At 31.4% G+C, this 16,514-nt stretch overlaps 2 protein-coding genes across 3 annotated transcripts in view; one reads left to right on the top strand and one right to left on the bottom strand.

Moving 5' to 3' along the window:
• Hk (potassium voltage-gated channel subfamily A regulatory beta subunit hyperkinetic) overlaps positions 1 to 8,965 on the top strand; it is a 63,042-nt gene extending 54,077 nt beyond the window's left edge. For both annotated transcript variants that reach the window (XM_074117356.1, XM_074117355.1), the window contains one exon: positions 354 to 8,965. The gene's annotated coding sequence lies outside the window, so the exon portion shown is untranslated. The remainder of the gene's footprint in view (positions 1 to 353) is intronic.
• Positions 8,966 to 11,128: 2,163 nt separating this feature from the next.
• Positions 11,129 to 15,359, bottom strand: LOC141450273 (general odorant-binding protein 83a-like). Its single transcript, XM_074120516.1, has 8 exons — positions 15,219 to 15,359; positions 14,052 to 14,075; positions 13,510 to 13,585; positions 13,381 to 13,433; positions 13,240 to 13,275; positions 12,216 to 12,318; positions 12,042 to 12,106; positions 11,129 to 11,341 (listed from the first exon to the last, which is right to left on the bottom strand). Exons 1-8 carry the CDS (start codon positions 15,261 to 15,263, stop codon positions 11,324 to 11,326), a joined length of 420 nt encoding a protein of 139 aa, XP_073976617.1. The 5' UTR covers positions 15,264 to 15,359; the 3' UTR covers positions 11,129 to 11,323.
• Positions 15,360 to 16,514: the final 1,155 nt, after the last annotated feature.

Raw genomic sequence — 16,514 nt, 5'->3', positions numbered from 1 at the left:
GGAAGGGATCGTAAGAAACATGGTAGTGGTTCCCCCAAACTACCGACTCCCCTCCATTCCCAGATATCCTCTAGAGATTCTGAATAGTTACTTGATGCGGGAAATATCGTTTCTGAGGGGGCGTTTGGGATATCTGGGATATATTGAGAAAGTCGGCTCCTCGTTTCCATGGAAGTTCCCTACAGGAATGGTTTGGAGTAATTCATTTCACAAATTCAATGATTTCCTACTTCCCATATGAGATGAGAGATGTTCACATTTAACTGTAGTTTTAAACAATATTTAAATTGGAAATAATATTGACTTTTATCTGCGGAAATAATATAAATGGATGAATTTTTCTTTTTCCTTAGGTTCAATAGGGAATGTTGCACCAGAGTAAATACTGCTTTAAAACATTGAAAAATCACTAATAGCTTCAGGACTCAAAATGCAAGAAAATTTAAGATGGTATGAATATGTAAGAAAAGGGAAATAATAAATAAAAAAATATATTAATATAATAAAGATATATTTGATCAAGAAATCCCTAATCTTTTTACGCTAACTGAAATTTTCTTAAAACAAAAACTTTTTGGTGCTCTCACTTTTTCTCTTTTTTAAAAAAAAAACAAAAACTTTTTTAATATTTTTATCATACTTGTAAAAAATAAATTATTAAGACAAATAAATTATTTACCTTTAGAAAATATTGAACATTTATCCCAAACTTTATTCGTAAGTTAATTATTTTATTTATTTATTTATAGTCTCGCGTATTTTAAAATGGTTCATATTTAAAAAGAACAAAAAAAAAATGAAATTATATTAAGAGACGTACCTCTTAGTGTATTTTAGGACAATACCATCCATTTAATATAAAATTTTAATATTAATAATTATATATAAAAAAAAAATTAATAAATACCACATAATGTACATATTAAATATTTCTCTCCGAAATTGCCTTTTGTTAATATATAAATAGATTTAAAATTAAGTAATTATATATATATAATATAAAATTATAAATAATATAAATATGTATATATTATGTGTATTTGTATGGGGTGTCCCAAGTATTGTTTTAATTTTTAGTTTGTTCCAAATTGTGTTCCAAGCTTTTTTATTTTATTTAATAAAGTATATAAATATATAAATTTTTCTCCCTCAATTGCTTGAAAAATCAAAACAAAAATTATTTTTGTGGAAATTAATTGTATGAAAATAAATTTCTTTATGGAGTTTATCCCAGGAAAATGATAATTGTAACTAAGGTTACAAAGCTGTTTACTTTGTATACACAGTAGATACTTTAATTAAATTGTTATTCAGTTGTTATCAACTATTATGTTTGTTTTTTTTTTTCCATGATTTAAGTTAAGGCGCGTCAACATCTAAGGTTATTGGCGCCCAGACCTTTTTTTTCAGTGCACTGCAGGTCTCCGGACAGTGTTCTCTCGTTACACTGTCCAGTGAGCTGTAAGAAGCTCCTAGAAAGAGAGAATCTAAGGGCCAACAAGCTGGATTCGAACCCGGGACACCAGGATTCCGCGTGGGAATCCAGTAAACGCTTGCCTCTGAGCTATGTTAATCCCTTCCCTAATTATTATTATTATTATTCTTATTATCATTATTATTATTCATTATTATAACACAGGGATGGCATAAAAACTTGGCCGCAACCTAAAACCGCTAAAAATAAAGAAATTAAAAATGTCTTTTCCTGGGACAATTTTCATATAAAATTAATTTAATTTAAACAACATATTTTCTAGGTTAAGTTAAACATTTTACCAACCAATCGGTAGAGTTTTAATTTATTAAAACAATTATATGTGTATATGTCGACGATAACTTCAAAAAAAAAATAATAATAATAAATTAGCCACCTAAACATTAAATGGCTGTGGGCGATTTTATAAATTTTGTTTTCATAAAAAGAGTAATCATTCATTTGCTTATGATTATTAATTTCATTACCATTATTTTCAATGTAAATCATAATTTTCTTATTAAAAAAAAATTTTAAAAATATATTTAAAACAAAAAAAAAAAAGCTAAAGAAGAAATTCTTACAAACTATGGCTGTGAAAATTTTATAATTTTTATTTTCCACACAATTTTGCTTCTTACTTTTTTATTTTATTTTATATTTATTGTGAATATGTGTGTAAAACTAATGTACACATTTTGTTTTTGTAGAAAATTTTTGCGTATTATTCTAATTTAATAAAAAAGAAAGTATAATAATTTAATTATTGAAAAAAATAATAAATTGTCAACAAAACTTACAATACTTAAAATTAAAAATTGCAAACTTAAAACTAAAGTAAAACAATAAAAATTTAAAAAAATTTTGATGGAGGCTTCACATCTGTCATTGGAAAATATATTTAAAATATTAATCTAGTAGTAGTGGAGCTGTAGAATACACAAAATTAAAATAAAAGTTTCTATTACGGTAAATATAGAATTGTTGCACTCTGAATATTAAACTGCATCCTTTGAGAGACGATACAATATACAATATAATTTTTTGCAAAAGTATTAATGGCTAACAAATTTAATGAAGTAAATAACAGTGATACTTGAGAGGAAGTGGTAGCAAGGATTAAGAAGGTCTCACATCTGGGTGAAATCCTTAATTAAGCAGGCTGGCTTTTCTTAACGTTCAGCGCGGTTAAGGAGACATTTCATTTTAATAATTTCTGTTACTTAACTGTTCAAAAAATATCTCCTTCGATTTATCATTTGTCTAAGTTAATGGTAATGAATCACTGCTTTGTCTGAGACAAGTCGGTTATGAGATACGGGATGAATGATCCAAGGTCAATTCTAAATAAGACTGGAACGCAAAGGAATTTGGTGAATGTACTACAAAAGGAATCATGGAGATGATGTCTGGAAAATCTCCGAATAGTCAACCTATAAAGAAAACCTATTGTTGTGAAACTTTATTAATCCTCTTTACCTGGCCTCTCCGTAATATCTGGTTTACCCTCTAAGTTAAGGTTACCAAGCTGTATCTAAACTTCTTTTCTATCTCTCTGTCTCTCTTTATGCAACTTAGAAAATACAATTTCACATTAACAGTAAAAGTCCATTTAATTTAATGGAACATATCAATAATGTAGAGTTGCCGCGTGTTCATTTGCTATCAGTGCCTGAACGAGCCAAAACGAAACTGTTCATTTTAAAATTGATTAAGATTTATTCATTGAATATTTAATTCATTCTAACAATTAATTATGCGTTTGCATTGTTATCACTCTTTCTAAAATATTTTTAAATCTTGTTGTGCAAACATTTATGCTTATACAGGAGTCTGAGAATTTTCTGAATACATTACGTTTACGTGAAATGCCTAAACTTGATGTCTTAGTCATATCCTTAAGATCTGGGGAGGTTCTAACATCCGTCAGTCATGAGTCTCTCCTCCAATTCTAAGAAGCAAATCTTCTTACCAATGCTTCCAACACTGCCTATGTCTGAGCCTTCAAGCCTTCTCTCATCGCTTCTTATTATCTTCTGATTCATCTTCTAGGTGGTCCTTAACTTCCTTCTGTTTCTCATGACCCAGCTACCAACAGTCATCTGCCCCGAGTCATTCTCCTAAGACGAATTCATACTTACATACCACCTTAACATCTCCTAATATTTCTTTCCTCGATTCTGCTCTCCCTTTTCCTGCCTAAATTTCTTTTTCTCACACTAACATTCGCGCTTGTTACTCCATCTCTCAAAAACAGAACACCCTCGATAAGTAGTAGAAAATGCTTTTTATTTTCGCTTGAGGATACTATTATTTCACGAAGCATGACGTAATATTAGATTACCTTCCTTGCCTGTCGACGTTTCTCAATAATTCCCCTTCAAATTGAATCAATGGGTGCGTTCCACTTGGCGACCACAACGACCACGACCACGACCGCGATTTTGGCCGTACCACTTGCTTGTGAGCGTTGCGATCGAAAACCCAAGTGGAACGGACTGTGGGCGTTTTAACCGTTCATGTAAACATTGCATATGGCGGCCTCGAAAATAAGTTAGAAGCTTGAAGAGGTTATTTTTTAATTTAAACCCCATTTATAAGCAGTTATAATAAACTTTATTAATTATTGGTAAAGTTGACTTATATTAAAAGAATATATATAATTCAATTTTTTATATTACATTTTAGTGGAGTATTTATAAAATTTACGTTTAAATAAAATTAAAATGTCTTTTGTGGCAACAGTTAGATATTTATTAATAATGCTTTAGAAAGTTCTTTATCTAGTTCCGATTAGAGTCGAATGTAATTTTACAAAATCGCAATGATAAAAAGCGAAAACTTAGGCCACGTATTATTAGCTATCAGAGTAATTGATCTTTATTCAAATGAAGAATTTAAAAGTTATTTCAGGTAAATGATTTTGTGTTATTCAGTGATTTAGTGTGTAAAGGGATAAGTAAATATTTATTTATTTATTTTTTGTAGACTTTCGAGAAACACATTCTATTATTTACATGAAATAATACTTTCATTTACATGAGATAATTTTTTCGGTCGCCATATTTTGTTTTAAAAATTGCGCCAACTCTGAACGCCCACTTCGACCCAGCTCTATAGATGGGGCGTTGTGGTCGTTGTGTGGGCGAAAATAATGACGTCATTAGTGACGTTTTCGCCACGACCACAACGACCGCGGTCGCCAAGTGGAACGCCTGAAAGTATGTTTTGGTCGTTGTGGTCGCCAAGTGGAACGCACCCAATGTATTTAAAGTTTTTCTCATTTTTGCATTTCTTATCCCTCATCTTTCTCATCATTTGTCAAAATCATCATAAATGTTTTATCATAGTTACTTCAGCATGTTTAATATCTTCTAAATTCTTTATCATTAATACAAGGTCATGTATTTCCGAGGTATGTTCTCATTAAAGAATATCGAATACAGGATGTTTTCCTCGGTTGGGCGGGAGGAAGAACTCCCACCCTAAAGTTCAAAAAGATCTATTCATTTTGGGAACGCTCCAAAACATTTCAGCATCACGACTTTCTATTTCATCCTTCTTTCTTCAAGGAGAGACACTTTCTTGCAAAACTAGGCAGACATCTCTTTTATATAGTTTTAGGAAATAAAAACTGTGCAGATTCCTGAAATATATAACAGAAAATGTTTTACTTACGTCCTCTGCATGCTAACTAATTTTTCGATTTTGTATGTGCCTGAAAAAGAAAAATAAAGTATTAATATTCTAGGATTTTTAAAATTAACTTTTCTAATAGTGATTGCAAAAATATTAAAGTTTAGTTAAAAAATAAATAAATTTGAAATGAACGTATAACGCCATGTACAATGTACAAAAATACACTGTAAAATCTTGTTAATTTCTTATTCTCCGGGGCACCTCCCTTAAACAAAACGAAATAGTTAGCAACTTATTATTACAATAAAAATAAAATAAACATAATAAAAAAATCTGTAAATGTGCTTCGATCTAACTTAGAGTATAAGAAGGTATAAAGCACTTTATTAATTGAATAGGTTAAACAAAATTATCTTTATAAAATATAATTCCATTTTCTTGCTAAAAATAAAAATGAAAAATAAAATTAAAGAAAACCATAATTATAAGGGTTTGAATAAAATAGGTGAAGATGTTTTCGATGTCTATCTTCACGTGGCACCCATTACCATATTTGTTTAAAAATAAATAACTTTCAAAATAAAATGAATAATAAATATTAATATTTGTAAAATAATGTTAACTATTGTTATAATTATATACAGTTGGGTTTAATGTATTCGTAACTTACTAGAGAAATCTAGTGGTCAAATTGGTTAGTGCCGTGGGCACACGCTAGATTATTCGTGATTATTAGTTTTAAAAGATTAATTTAGTTAATTTTGTTAGCATTGAATGGGGCCAGTTATTTATTGGTTGTCAGTCCAATGTAAATGAAATTGGTGTTCAAAGGCGCCGCGAAGACAAAATATTGTTGCGTCTATTTCAATTACTTAAACCCAGTAAGCAAAGTGTCACTTTAGTTTGAATGCATGCTCTCACAGTAATAATTGCATTAACACAGTGCTTATTATACTCATTACAAACTTGTTAAATTCAATTATTGTTTCTGATTTATAAAAAAGAATGTTTGCTTAAACATCTTTTTTGGTTCAAAAACTTACTAACCTCTAGCTTTAAAGCCTGAATGCTTAACTTAATATATTGAAATAACACTTGTGGTGGGGTAGACATAGAGATCAATCCTGACTAAAATGGTTGGATGGCACCAAAATAGGAATGAATGATACCAATTAATAAAAACGATAATTGGACAAAGCTGTAAATTTGTACCATCACAAAGTAAACACATACAGACAGACTGAAGGGAGAATGTTCGCAGGAGATGGGCCCTCCGAAGGGACTACGATCTCACAAAGATTGATCTATTCTGCACTTGTAAATGGTTGTCTGTTGAGGTTCTCTAACCTTACCTTTTTAATACTAGGTAGTTACTATGAGTCTCACAGAAGGCCAAGTACTGGGGGAATTCTCAATTCATTCTTTGTTCTGTCTGTGAAAGTAACGCTGGCTGATAAGTTTTGGCACTTGAAAAATGTCTCCACATCCGCAAAAATGTGGTAAGATCCAATGTAAAGCCCAGAGTGAGAAGTCTAAGGTTCATTAAGCAAAGTTGCAGTACAACGATACGATGTGCTACAGCTGACTTGTCCGCAGAGTTCTACAGTTGAAGCTTACGTTCTTAAAAGCTTGTATTCTCTTCTGACACTCTATGATCTGACCATTTCGTGATACAGAGTGAAAAGAAAAGTGTCTGCGAATAATAATTAAATTTAGGCGGGTGAACTGAAAACGTAGTCTAAAAGAAAAAAGATTGAGATAATCGTAGAAATACAAAATCTCATGGAAGTTTCCAGTTAATCAAAAAAAGAAAACTTTTGAGCATTTTACAATTTTTCATTTTTGAGATTCTATTCACACTTACTCCCGCAATGTAACTGGAGTTAACGGGATTAAGATGAGAATGGAGAACATTCAAAACTCACTAATTGAAGGATTGATATTTAAAAATAGATGAAGAATAAAGTTGATGTAAATTGTAATTCGTCAGGCTCATGCGCTTGACATAAGGGGTGTCATAGAGTGCATACAAGAATTATCCGCTGAAGTCTGAATTCTTAAGTCCATCCTACTTGTTGCCTATCCAAAGCATTGTTCGTCTGTGAGCGCAAGATATGATTGAAGCTTACAATAAGCCGCTAACTTTGGTTGGTGGGGAAACTGATTTATTTTAAGGGCACAACCTTCTCTGATAAATCTATTTCATGTGTGACGTTCCACAAAAAACAAAAAAATTACACTTTTAAAGGAGGATATGCCCCATATTGTGAAAAAATTTTGATAATTTTTATCTTTTAAAGAAAAAGAGAAAAAAGGTGTATAAGTAGGGTGTATTTTTCAACATTACGCTTTTTCGTGCATTTTTGGACGTTCAACTCTCAGCCGACTGCCCTACCAGACTGTTTAAATTTGCTTAAGTTCTCTCAGAACATTATCAAACACCCTAAAGACTTTTATTTCTGATTCAGAATGCCTCAAAAATATTGTTTTCCAAGTGTAAATAATATTTTGCAAATTAGACACTCTTTTGCCTGCCAAATTTTGCCAATCATCCAATGGCATGAATTTATATTGCCAGGAAGAAGACGATTCCCCAAACTTATTCCCTGGAAACAATTCACGAAAATTGAGGAACGTCTCTAGTTTCACGCATCATTAGAAACTTAACTGGCTCCAGTCAATGTAAAGAATTTTGGATAAATCTTGAAGAAATTCTAACAATTAGAAAAATTTAGTATCGATAAAGAAATTCTTATAAAAATGTAATATCAATCACTTCAGCTGCTTATTTAAAATTTTAAACAAAAAAAGAAATTAAAGTTTACTAGAATAAGCTTTGACAACTTTGTCGAAAACTTAAGGTAAGAACAAAATTCGCCGAGGTCGTTAAATTAACAAATTAGTCACTAAAAACCTTGCAATATGTTCCAGTACCACTCATGCGTAATGAAGAGTTTTTATAAAGTTGTCGAAGCCTAAAAACTAAAAGCTAAAAACAAATCGCTAATAAAACAAATGATCAACTAGTTGTAAATTTTATTAAAAAGCTCTCCCATTCGTAAATCTTAGTGGCTAAACTTCTAAAGTTCCTTGGGAGTTTACAAATTGATGGAATTATAATTTTTTTTTTTTTGTTAACACTTTTTCAAATTATATTTATTTTAACTGATAAAAACAAGTAACAAGATTTCGAAATATTTTTTGCGATTCAGTGAAAAATAAAATTGCTTCCTCTCATGATCCATATCTGTTTTTATAAGAGCAATAATAATATTTACAAAATTAAAAATTGATATGTAGAGCGCTTCTTTCTTTGTTGTCCCTTAAGTTATAGTGGATTCCCGTGATAGAGACGAACGGAAAAATATGTTTAAATTTCCTGGAATAGACTCATTTCCAACCATCCAGAAACAAGGAAGTGAAAAATCATTTTTCAGGGGATTTCATGAGTGAAACTTAATTTCGAAAATTCGCTGCGATCGCAATACTTCTTCTTATCAGTAAGAGGATGTTCAAAACTATCAATCTTATTCGGATTAATGGAAAAGTGAATATTCATCAATTTGTAGACTACTTATTGAATTAAATTAAAATAAATTAAAAAAAAAATTGGTATAACATAGATCTAGTATCTTTGTTCATAAGCGAGTCACTTTCTATCCAAATTGTAAATAACTGACCAAAAGAGTAATTAATAAATAACAAAATAATCGCTATGTATAATTTTTTCTGAAGCAATATTTTGACTCAATACTAAATTTTAAACAAAAACTATTTAAATTAAATAAAGACCATAATTCATTTTTGTTTATCAGCGAAAATTATGTATAAAACATTTTTTTCTTAAAATTTTCTTAGAATTTATAAGAAAAAGAGAGGCTTAAAAAAAAAAAGTTGATTAAAGTCCATATCATAGTAAGTGTCTAAAATTCGTTGCTTTGTAGACAAAAACAAAATATATCAACTGGAAGTTTTACAGCTATTCTGCTTTTAATATTTATTTTTCCAAAAGAACAAAATCAAAATTATTAACTAAACAGTTATCGCTTAATATTGTATACTTCTCATCTCATTTTTTTTGGTAATTTGTTTTTCATTACTTTAATATTATAACATTATTACAAATCAAGTGTATTTATTAATATCTCCCTTAAATACCTTTGAGTTTCGCTTACAAAAAAGTGGCATAGTTTCGCTTAAACTTCAAGGCTTAAGCCTACCCAACATGTTTTATGTAAGAGTTAAAAATTACTTTTTATCATTCTTTTATATTTATATTAACAGTTTTCAGGAGAGATATCCTCCACAATGACGCAACTTTCATCATTTTATCTTTTACAGCCTTTGTGCCAATAGTTATTTGTGGCTGCAACCACTCCAGCTGCTCTAATTTATTAGTATTGTTCATTGTTTTTGGTGACTCTGATTCATTAATCCAGTAGGAAGAAAAGACTAATACCAATTTCAGTCATAATTGTTTTATTTGATCGAGCTTTCGACGTATAATATATAATGAATTTACATATTGTAAAATATGTTCCACAGCTCAGAAGGTGACCTAGAAGATGTTCCTATGTCGAAAGCTCGGCAAAATAAAAAGTCAAGACTGAAAGTGGCATTATTCAGTCTTCCTTCAAATTTATTAGCTTGGTACCAAAGATAAGGCATTCTTACTAAGGTACTAACGCTCACAAAAGAAATATATTAGAAATGATGTAAATTTTAACAAAGAAAAAGCCGATCAATTTCAGAAATGACGTCTCTTTTATTCACAAGTATTCTAAAGGTGAAGTCCTCCTGGAAGAACAAGATTTACATAATAGGTCTTCCTGCTGTCTTAAAAAACCAGCCTTCCAGTTTCAGGAGATTAAGTTGCCACTACCACAAAAGTTTACAGTTTTCTGTGTACTAAACTTTCATTTTTCCATGTAAAATCTTATTATTATTTAATTTTCTAATTTAATGTTACCTAATTTTACCTTCTTTGCAACAAATTAGATTTAAACACAAAGTAATGTGTCGTACAGGAAGGAAACTACTTTTCAAACAAGTCCTTTCTTGACAAGTCAATTACAATGCTCATCGTTAGTCTTGAAGCAAAATTGCTGAACAGAGGGAATTGTTAAGACTTGAATTCTGTCACGAGGATGTTGTATTGTTATTTTCTTATTCATCTGTAAGCTATTAGTTATATACTCTTCCTTGTCTAGTAGCACAGGACCGACGAGTATAGTAAAGAAAATTTTGGCCAAGGGTTAGAAACTAGCCGTGTTTATTTATACCATGAGCCCTATAATTCTGGCAATGATTTCTGGAATGATCTCTTATAGGACCCCTGATAACGAACGGATTTTCATGTTTTCTTATTCAAACCGACTGACTCAAGATAGTCAAATTTTATCCTTTTGCATTGGTAATATTGAAGACTCCCAGATTCCACATGGCAAAACTCCAAATTTCAAGTTGCCTGTTTTTTTAAAAAAGAATAGCGAATAATTAGAACATTCTTAAGCCATAGTTAATTTTTGCCAAAATTTGAGTGAGCCACTTATTCATCGATACCATTGGGTTAAGGATGGAGACATCATATTTATCAAGAATCGTGTTTGAACCTACTAAAGTTAAAAGCGGGACTAAATAAAGAAGAGTCTACAATTTAGCGCCAAACAGAAAAGGCAATCGTAAACATTAAAAAAGTAGTTTATTTTGAGACAATATTTGTTAGCCAACTATCTTTCTTAAATTTCAGCATTAAGATCTGGCCCGACCATTCAGGCACAATTAGTACGCCAGTGTTGTGAATAATTTTAATTTGATGGACAAATTCTATAAATTCAGGTAATTAATTAATTCTTGTAATTATTGCATAAGATACTTGAACGTAAGGTATGGGTTAATATCGGAACCTTCCTGATCCACTCTTTAATTAAACAATGAGAGCAAATCTAACTCTTCTTAGGAACGAAATCAGACCAGGGCATTGGATGGGTTAAATCTACAGACTTGACACTAACATGGAAATACAATAATTTTTTATTTAAAAGTAGTTTTAAACAATTCACATTTTTACATTAATTAACCACAACAAATAAAAGTTTGGTAACATTTTATTAACATTCGTACAATTCTGGCATACATTTTGTAGTGGTGTGACATTTGTAATTTCAATAGCATTTTGCTCTGACGTTAACTCTCAATAATTTTAAAGTTCTAGATCACCAAAAAGTGCTGGAACAGAAAATTTTCAAAGTTATAGACTATTAAAACTATATATTGTTTTTTTAATTCAACAAAAAAAAAAATCAGCTGATCTGAGGTTTCTAAGGCTGTCATCTGGTATCTACATCTAGGGGAGGACTTAGACATGGACTCATTATCACCCATGAAGCTATTGTACAGGAGACGTGACTTGGACCAGCATCAGCTGATACCAAATCCAGGCATCCTACCCTTAGATTTTCTTTTCCACGGAGCCACGTCTGTTCACCATTCGATGATATGGTGTCTAAAGCGAAAGAACAATATCTGGAGTCCGGCAGTGTACTGAGAAGGCTTCCGGCTGCAATGGCCTCAGATATTGTCGCGCCTTATATTAATGAATTCAAAATATATTAATTATAATTATTTATTTATTTTGAATTCATAATGTTTTTGAAATTCTCTTAATTTCTTTAATTTCAAAACTCTTTCAGTCTTGAGATTCGGAATGAAGATCGTTATTTTGGAGACCGGCAGTGCACTGAAAAAAACGTGCGGGCGCCAGTGATCTCATATGTTGCATCTACGGTTTAAAAAATTATATTATTTTAGGATAATTAACACTTCACTACGTAACGCGTGGGATGAGTTCGATAGGACACGTGTCAGATGGAGCCAACAGCGCCTGGCCTACATTGGGACGATAAATAGTTAAAAAATATTATTATACCTCAGGATCTGCGTTATAAAGACATTTATTGAAGTTGAATGCCACTTCACAAGCATTAGCGCCCTCTGTAAACCACAAAGTTAATTACAATTTAATTCGAAGGTTGTATATTTTGTAATTACTATTATTTTCACTTCCATTTTCTAAGATTATTGGAAAAAAGTCTGGACTTACTGGCATCTTTGCAGCTGTTGATCATTTTTGATAGTGGATCGTGTAAATCAGGTGGCAAAATTGATTCAAAAGCTTCAGCATCTAATTCACCATCATCGGAGAGCTGAAAATATTTACCAATATTAATTTATCACAATTTAGCGTGGAAACTTCATTAAAAAGTAAACCTGATGGGATTGCAAAGATATTTTTAGCAGTTTGGAGAGCTGAGATAAAGATACACTGTAATCTCTGCAGAATGAATGACGGAATCAAATCTGACAGGACAGTGTGCGCCTGCTAATACAACTCAAACGCTAATAGTTACTTCAATCCACTACTTCTGATAGTATCCTGTATTGAAAGGGTTTGGTGGGGGTTTGAGTAATGTTGTATTCTTATAAAATAGGCTAAATGCCTCAATTTCAAAACCAATTCAAGCTAAAAAATGTTTTTAAGTGAGACATTTTTTGTGCTGAAGAGGAATAGCAGCCGGATACTAGTGCTGGATGCCAAAGCACACAAGTTATATAGCTATGAAAAGGTGGACGAACTGTCCTGGCAGGATTCTAGTAAACTCTAACGGACTTTGCCAAAATTTATGGCAAATCTTTTTAATAAGAGCTGGCTGGCTGGCTGGGCCTGATGACACTTCAAGCTCAGAAGACATCTAAACCGTTGGGTCTGGACGATGGAGGTCAATGAAGGTTTTGCTAGACTTAGGAAGAGACAGCGCTCCACGTTCTCTGCTTCTTGCTTAGATGTAGCAGAAATGAGGTACCACAATCTGGGAGAAAAAGCGTTCAAGCCTTGAGTTATACGGAGGCGTCTCGCAAGCGGATTTGGGACTTGCTTTGAGCATTAGGCAGACATAAATGCTCTGAGCCATTGGTTATGAGCTGTTGGGAAAACAGAATGATAATGGTTTCCAAGGACCCGTTTTATATTCCATTCCTCACTTGTCTGTTTGCAAAGGCTTTATCTAAACTGCTAGAATCGTTTTCGATTAAAATAATAAACTCATTAGACACTAAAACTTGCTTACCGCGCCCATATTTGCGAAGATACATTTAAAATAACACTGAAAAAATAAGAAAAAATGAGTAGAATTAATAAATATACCAAATACCACAAAATTTTAAAATGCTATTGTCAAGTACGAAAGTAAATACCAATAGATACATACTTTCAAATTTCCATCTTCGGAAAAGTCTCCTTTAGCACAAGGTTCAATCAAAGCTATTTAAATATTAAAAATAAAGTAATGAATACTCTTTAGGGAATGCTAATAATAAATTAAAACAAAATATCTAACCTCCATTTACACCAGATTCATCTATACATTGATCATGCAGCATCTTTGCCATTTCTTTCATATCATCTGATAATTCCTACAAGATTGCAACAATAGTTATGTTTATTTACAGAACAACCAAATTGTCGAATAGGTGCCAAAAAGCAAAACAAAAAATTGAAAATTTATGTCAAATACACCATTTCTTGAGTGGATCCTTCGGAGAACTATAACGTTTTGCCAAACTATTCTATCATTATAGTGAAAACTACATCGACTCCAATCCATTAATCCATTATTTACTAATTTCACAAACCCAATGTCCCTTTCGTTCAATCATAGCGTATACCGTATACAACCACTTTAGTTTTCAGTTTTTCTTCACTGCTTTTTGATACAATATATTTTATTTTTCGCTATTTTGAATACTTTCTGTAGTTTCTGTATTTAAAGGTTAATCAACTGACTGAAATGGACGCAATAACTGCCCCTTATTGCCTCTTGTTATTTAATGATATAAAGCGCTCTTAAAAAATTATAAAATTAAAGTTTCAAGAACTCACCACTGCAGCGTATGCTCCTTCAAACTGGAAAAAGAAAAAAAAGAACAATTAATTATACATTTTATTGATTAAAATAACTATGAGCATAAAGATATTTATAGGCTAGAATTTTCTTTAAGAATAACTTACAGGGAAGGTATTAACTCAGTGGTTAGCGTTTACTGGATTCCAACACGGAGATCCCGGGTTTGAATCCAGTAGCTGGCCCTTAGATTTTCTCTTTCTAGGAGCTTCTTAAAGCTCACAGTCCGGTAATGGGACAGTGTTGTCTGTAAAAAGAGAACACTGACCGGAGACCGGTAGTGCACTGGAAAACTTCGGGCGCCAATAACTTAGCGGTTAGATGTTGACGCGCTTTAAATTAACAAAAAAATTGTTTAGTTTAATTTATAGTTTAAGGATGTTTCTCTTTACACTCGTTCTTTTTATTTATTTATTTGACATAAAAAGATAGAATTTTCATTACTTTTATATGTCAATAGTCAGGATATAATGGCTTTTGGTTCAATCTAGACGAAGTACATAGGTTGCAGTAGAATCTTTGAAATCATTGTAGTGTAACTAAGTATTAAATGGAGATTGAGTATATCCTAAAATCAATAATCAAATAATCTCTCAATTGCAAACACCAATTTAGTAAATAAATTTTTAAATTGTTCAGGATTTTTTTGAATATTTTTTACTAACATTGTACTAAATACAATTGTGCTCAGACATTGTCTACAATGTTTATTTTAAAAGCATTTCCAGAAGATTCGTCTCAGGGCATTCTGAGGACCTGATGGGAATAGTGAATCTACTTCATGCGAATAGAAGTAACATGTCACTTCGGAGGAAAGTTTACATTGTGGGTTTATTAATGTTAATAAGAATTTAATACTTTCTTTTTTCTTTTCTTTTTTTTTGCAACCGAGCGTATATGTATGTATTTTTAAACTACGGGTTAAAGTCTAACTTAACCTGCAATTCCGCTCTGAAGAAATTTAACAAAATTAACAGAACTGTAATTCTATGTTACTGAATTTTTATAAACTTAATCATATGAACCTAATTGACATATATATTCTTTTTAATAGTAACTCTAACTACAAACGGAAATCTCTCAGAGCCGTCCGATATTTGATAGCGGATGTTACAGTTTATTCCAACATTACATAATGCACTTACCAGTGTATAAAATACGGCTCCCAAGACAAGAGTTAATGGATGCATCTTGTTGTAATATCTCTGCAAGAACTGAACTCACCCTGTAATGGTTAATGAGATCTAAACCGTGTATCTTCCACATTGCTGGTATATATATACCCCGGGAAAACTTTACGCCAACCGTGTCCTTCACAGTACCCCCTTCCTAATGAATCATTATTTCCAACGCACCTAATGGCTTCAGCATTTTTTTTAGTTATTTACTGATTTCATTTTCTTCTAGTTCTCATCGTCTTATGTCTTAAAGCTCTTCCGCCTCTTTCAGTGTCGAGGATTGTTGTGGCTCTTGTCTTCCGTACCAACAACCTCTATATCAAATTTAAATTCATTGACTTTCCTTTTGTGAGTTGAATAAAGAGAATAAAGAAGAGTTTAGTTAAATTGTTAGTGCATTGAACTCTCCACGGAGATTACGGGTACTTATAGAGGAGAGAGGGTAGATATTAGCCTTCTTAGGAGCCTCTTATAGCTGTCTATGGTGTTTATGTAATGAGAGTACACTGTCCAGATACCAGAGGTGCTCTTAATCGGTTCTGGGTGCCAATGATTTAAGATGTTAAAATATACATAAGGAGAGACCATTTACAATCAAACCTTATTTTTCCGATAAAAACTCCGAAATGAAATTCTGAATGATTGCATTACTTCCTCTAACGAGAGGTAAGAGAGAGTATTATTAGATAAAGACAAAAAATTATTCTACTCTTTGAAAGTTTACACTATGCTTAGCAAACTTAAAAACTTAATAAAGTTTTTAAATATTATGTTAGTCCCCTTGCTTCTTAAAATGTAAAATAAAAATTTAACTGAAATTAAATATGTTTTCCCATTTCCTGTATTCCAAAATTTAATAGTCTAATATGGAACATGTGGAAAGGATGTGTGGTAACTAGTTATCCTAGATCACTAATTCAATTAAGCTACATACAATTACAGGTCAAGTAAACATCCATTACCCAATAATATGAAATTACTTTGATTACTGGTTCTATATAATTTCTGAAATCAAGGTTATAGATTTTACTATTTTTTAGTTAGTTCAAACATTTGGGGAAAACTACTTGATTAAGTTTTTTCTCTTTTTAAAAAACAAATTAAATTGTTAAAATTTGACATTGGTAATCCAGCAAAATTGAATACTGAAAACATATACCTATCTGTTATATCTCCAATTCAATTTTATTTTTAACTAATTTAGTTATGTCTATTTAAAAAGTCTTTATTTAATTCTGTTCTACATAATTTCTCAAAATAAAT

The sequence above is a fragment of the Rhodnius prolixus genome, unplaced genomic scaffold (genome assembly GCF_049639745.1).
Source record: "Rhodnius prolixus isolate KJV_2025 unplaced genomic scaffold, Rpr scaffold_2, whole genome shotgun sequence".
NCBI lineage: Eukaryota > Metazoa > Arthropoda > Insecta > Hemiptera > Reduviidae > Rhodnius > Rhodnius prolixus.
This window is presented reverse-complemented; position numbering and strand designations above follow the sequence as displayed.

Excerpts from the sequence above, each read along its gene's own strand:
- LOC141450273 (XM_074120516.1), bottom strand. The coding sequence starts at position 15,263 with ATGCATCCATTAACTCTTGTCTTGGGAGCCGTATTTTATACACTG. Across the intron at positions 14,076-15,218 it reads GAGCCGTATTTTATACACTG|TTTGAAGGAGCATACGCTGC; the intron begins GTAAGTGCATTA and ends TTCTTTTTCCAG. Across the intron at positions 13,276-13,380 it reads CCGAAGATGGAAATTTGAAA|TGTTATTTTAAATGTATCTT; the intron begins GTATGTATCTAT and ends TTATTTTTTCAG.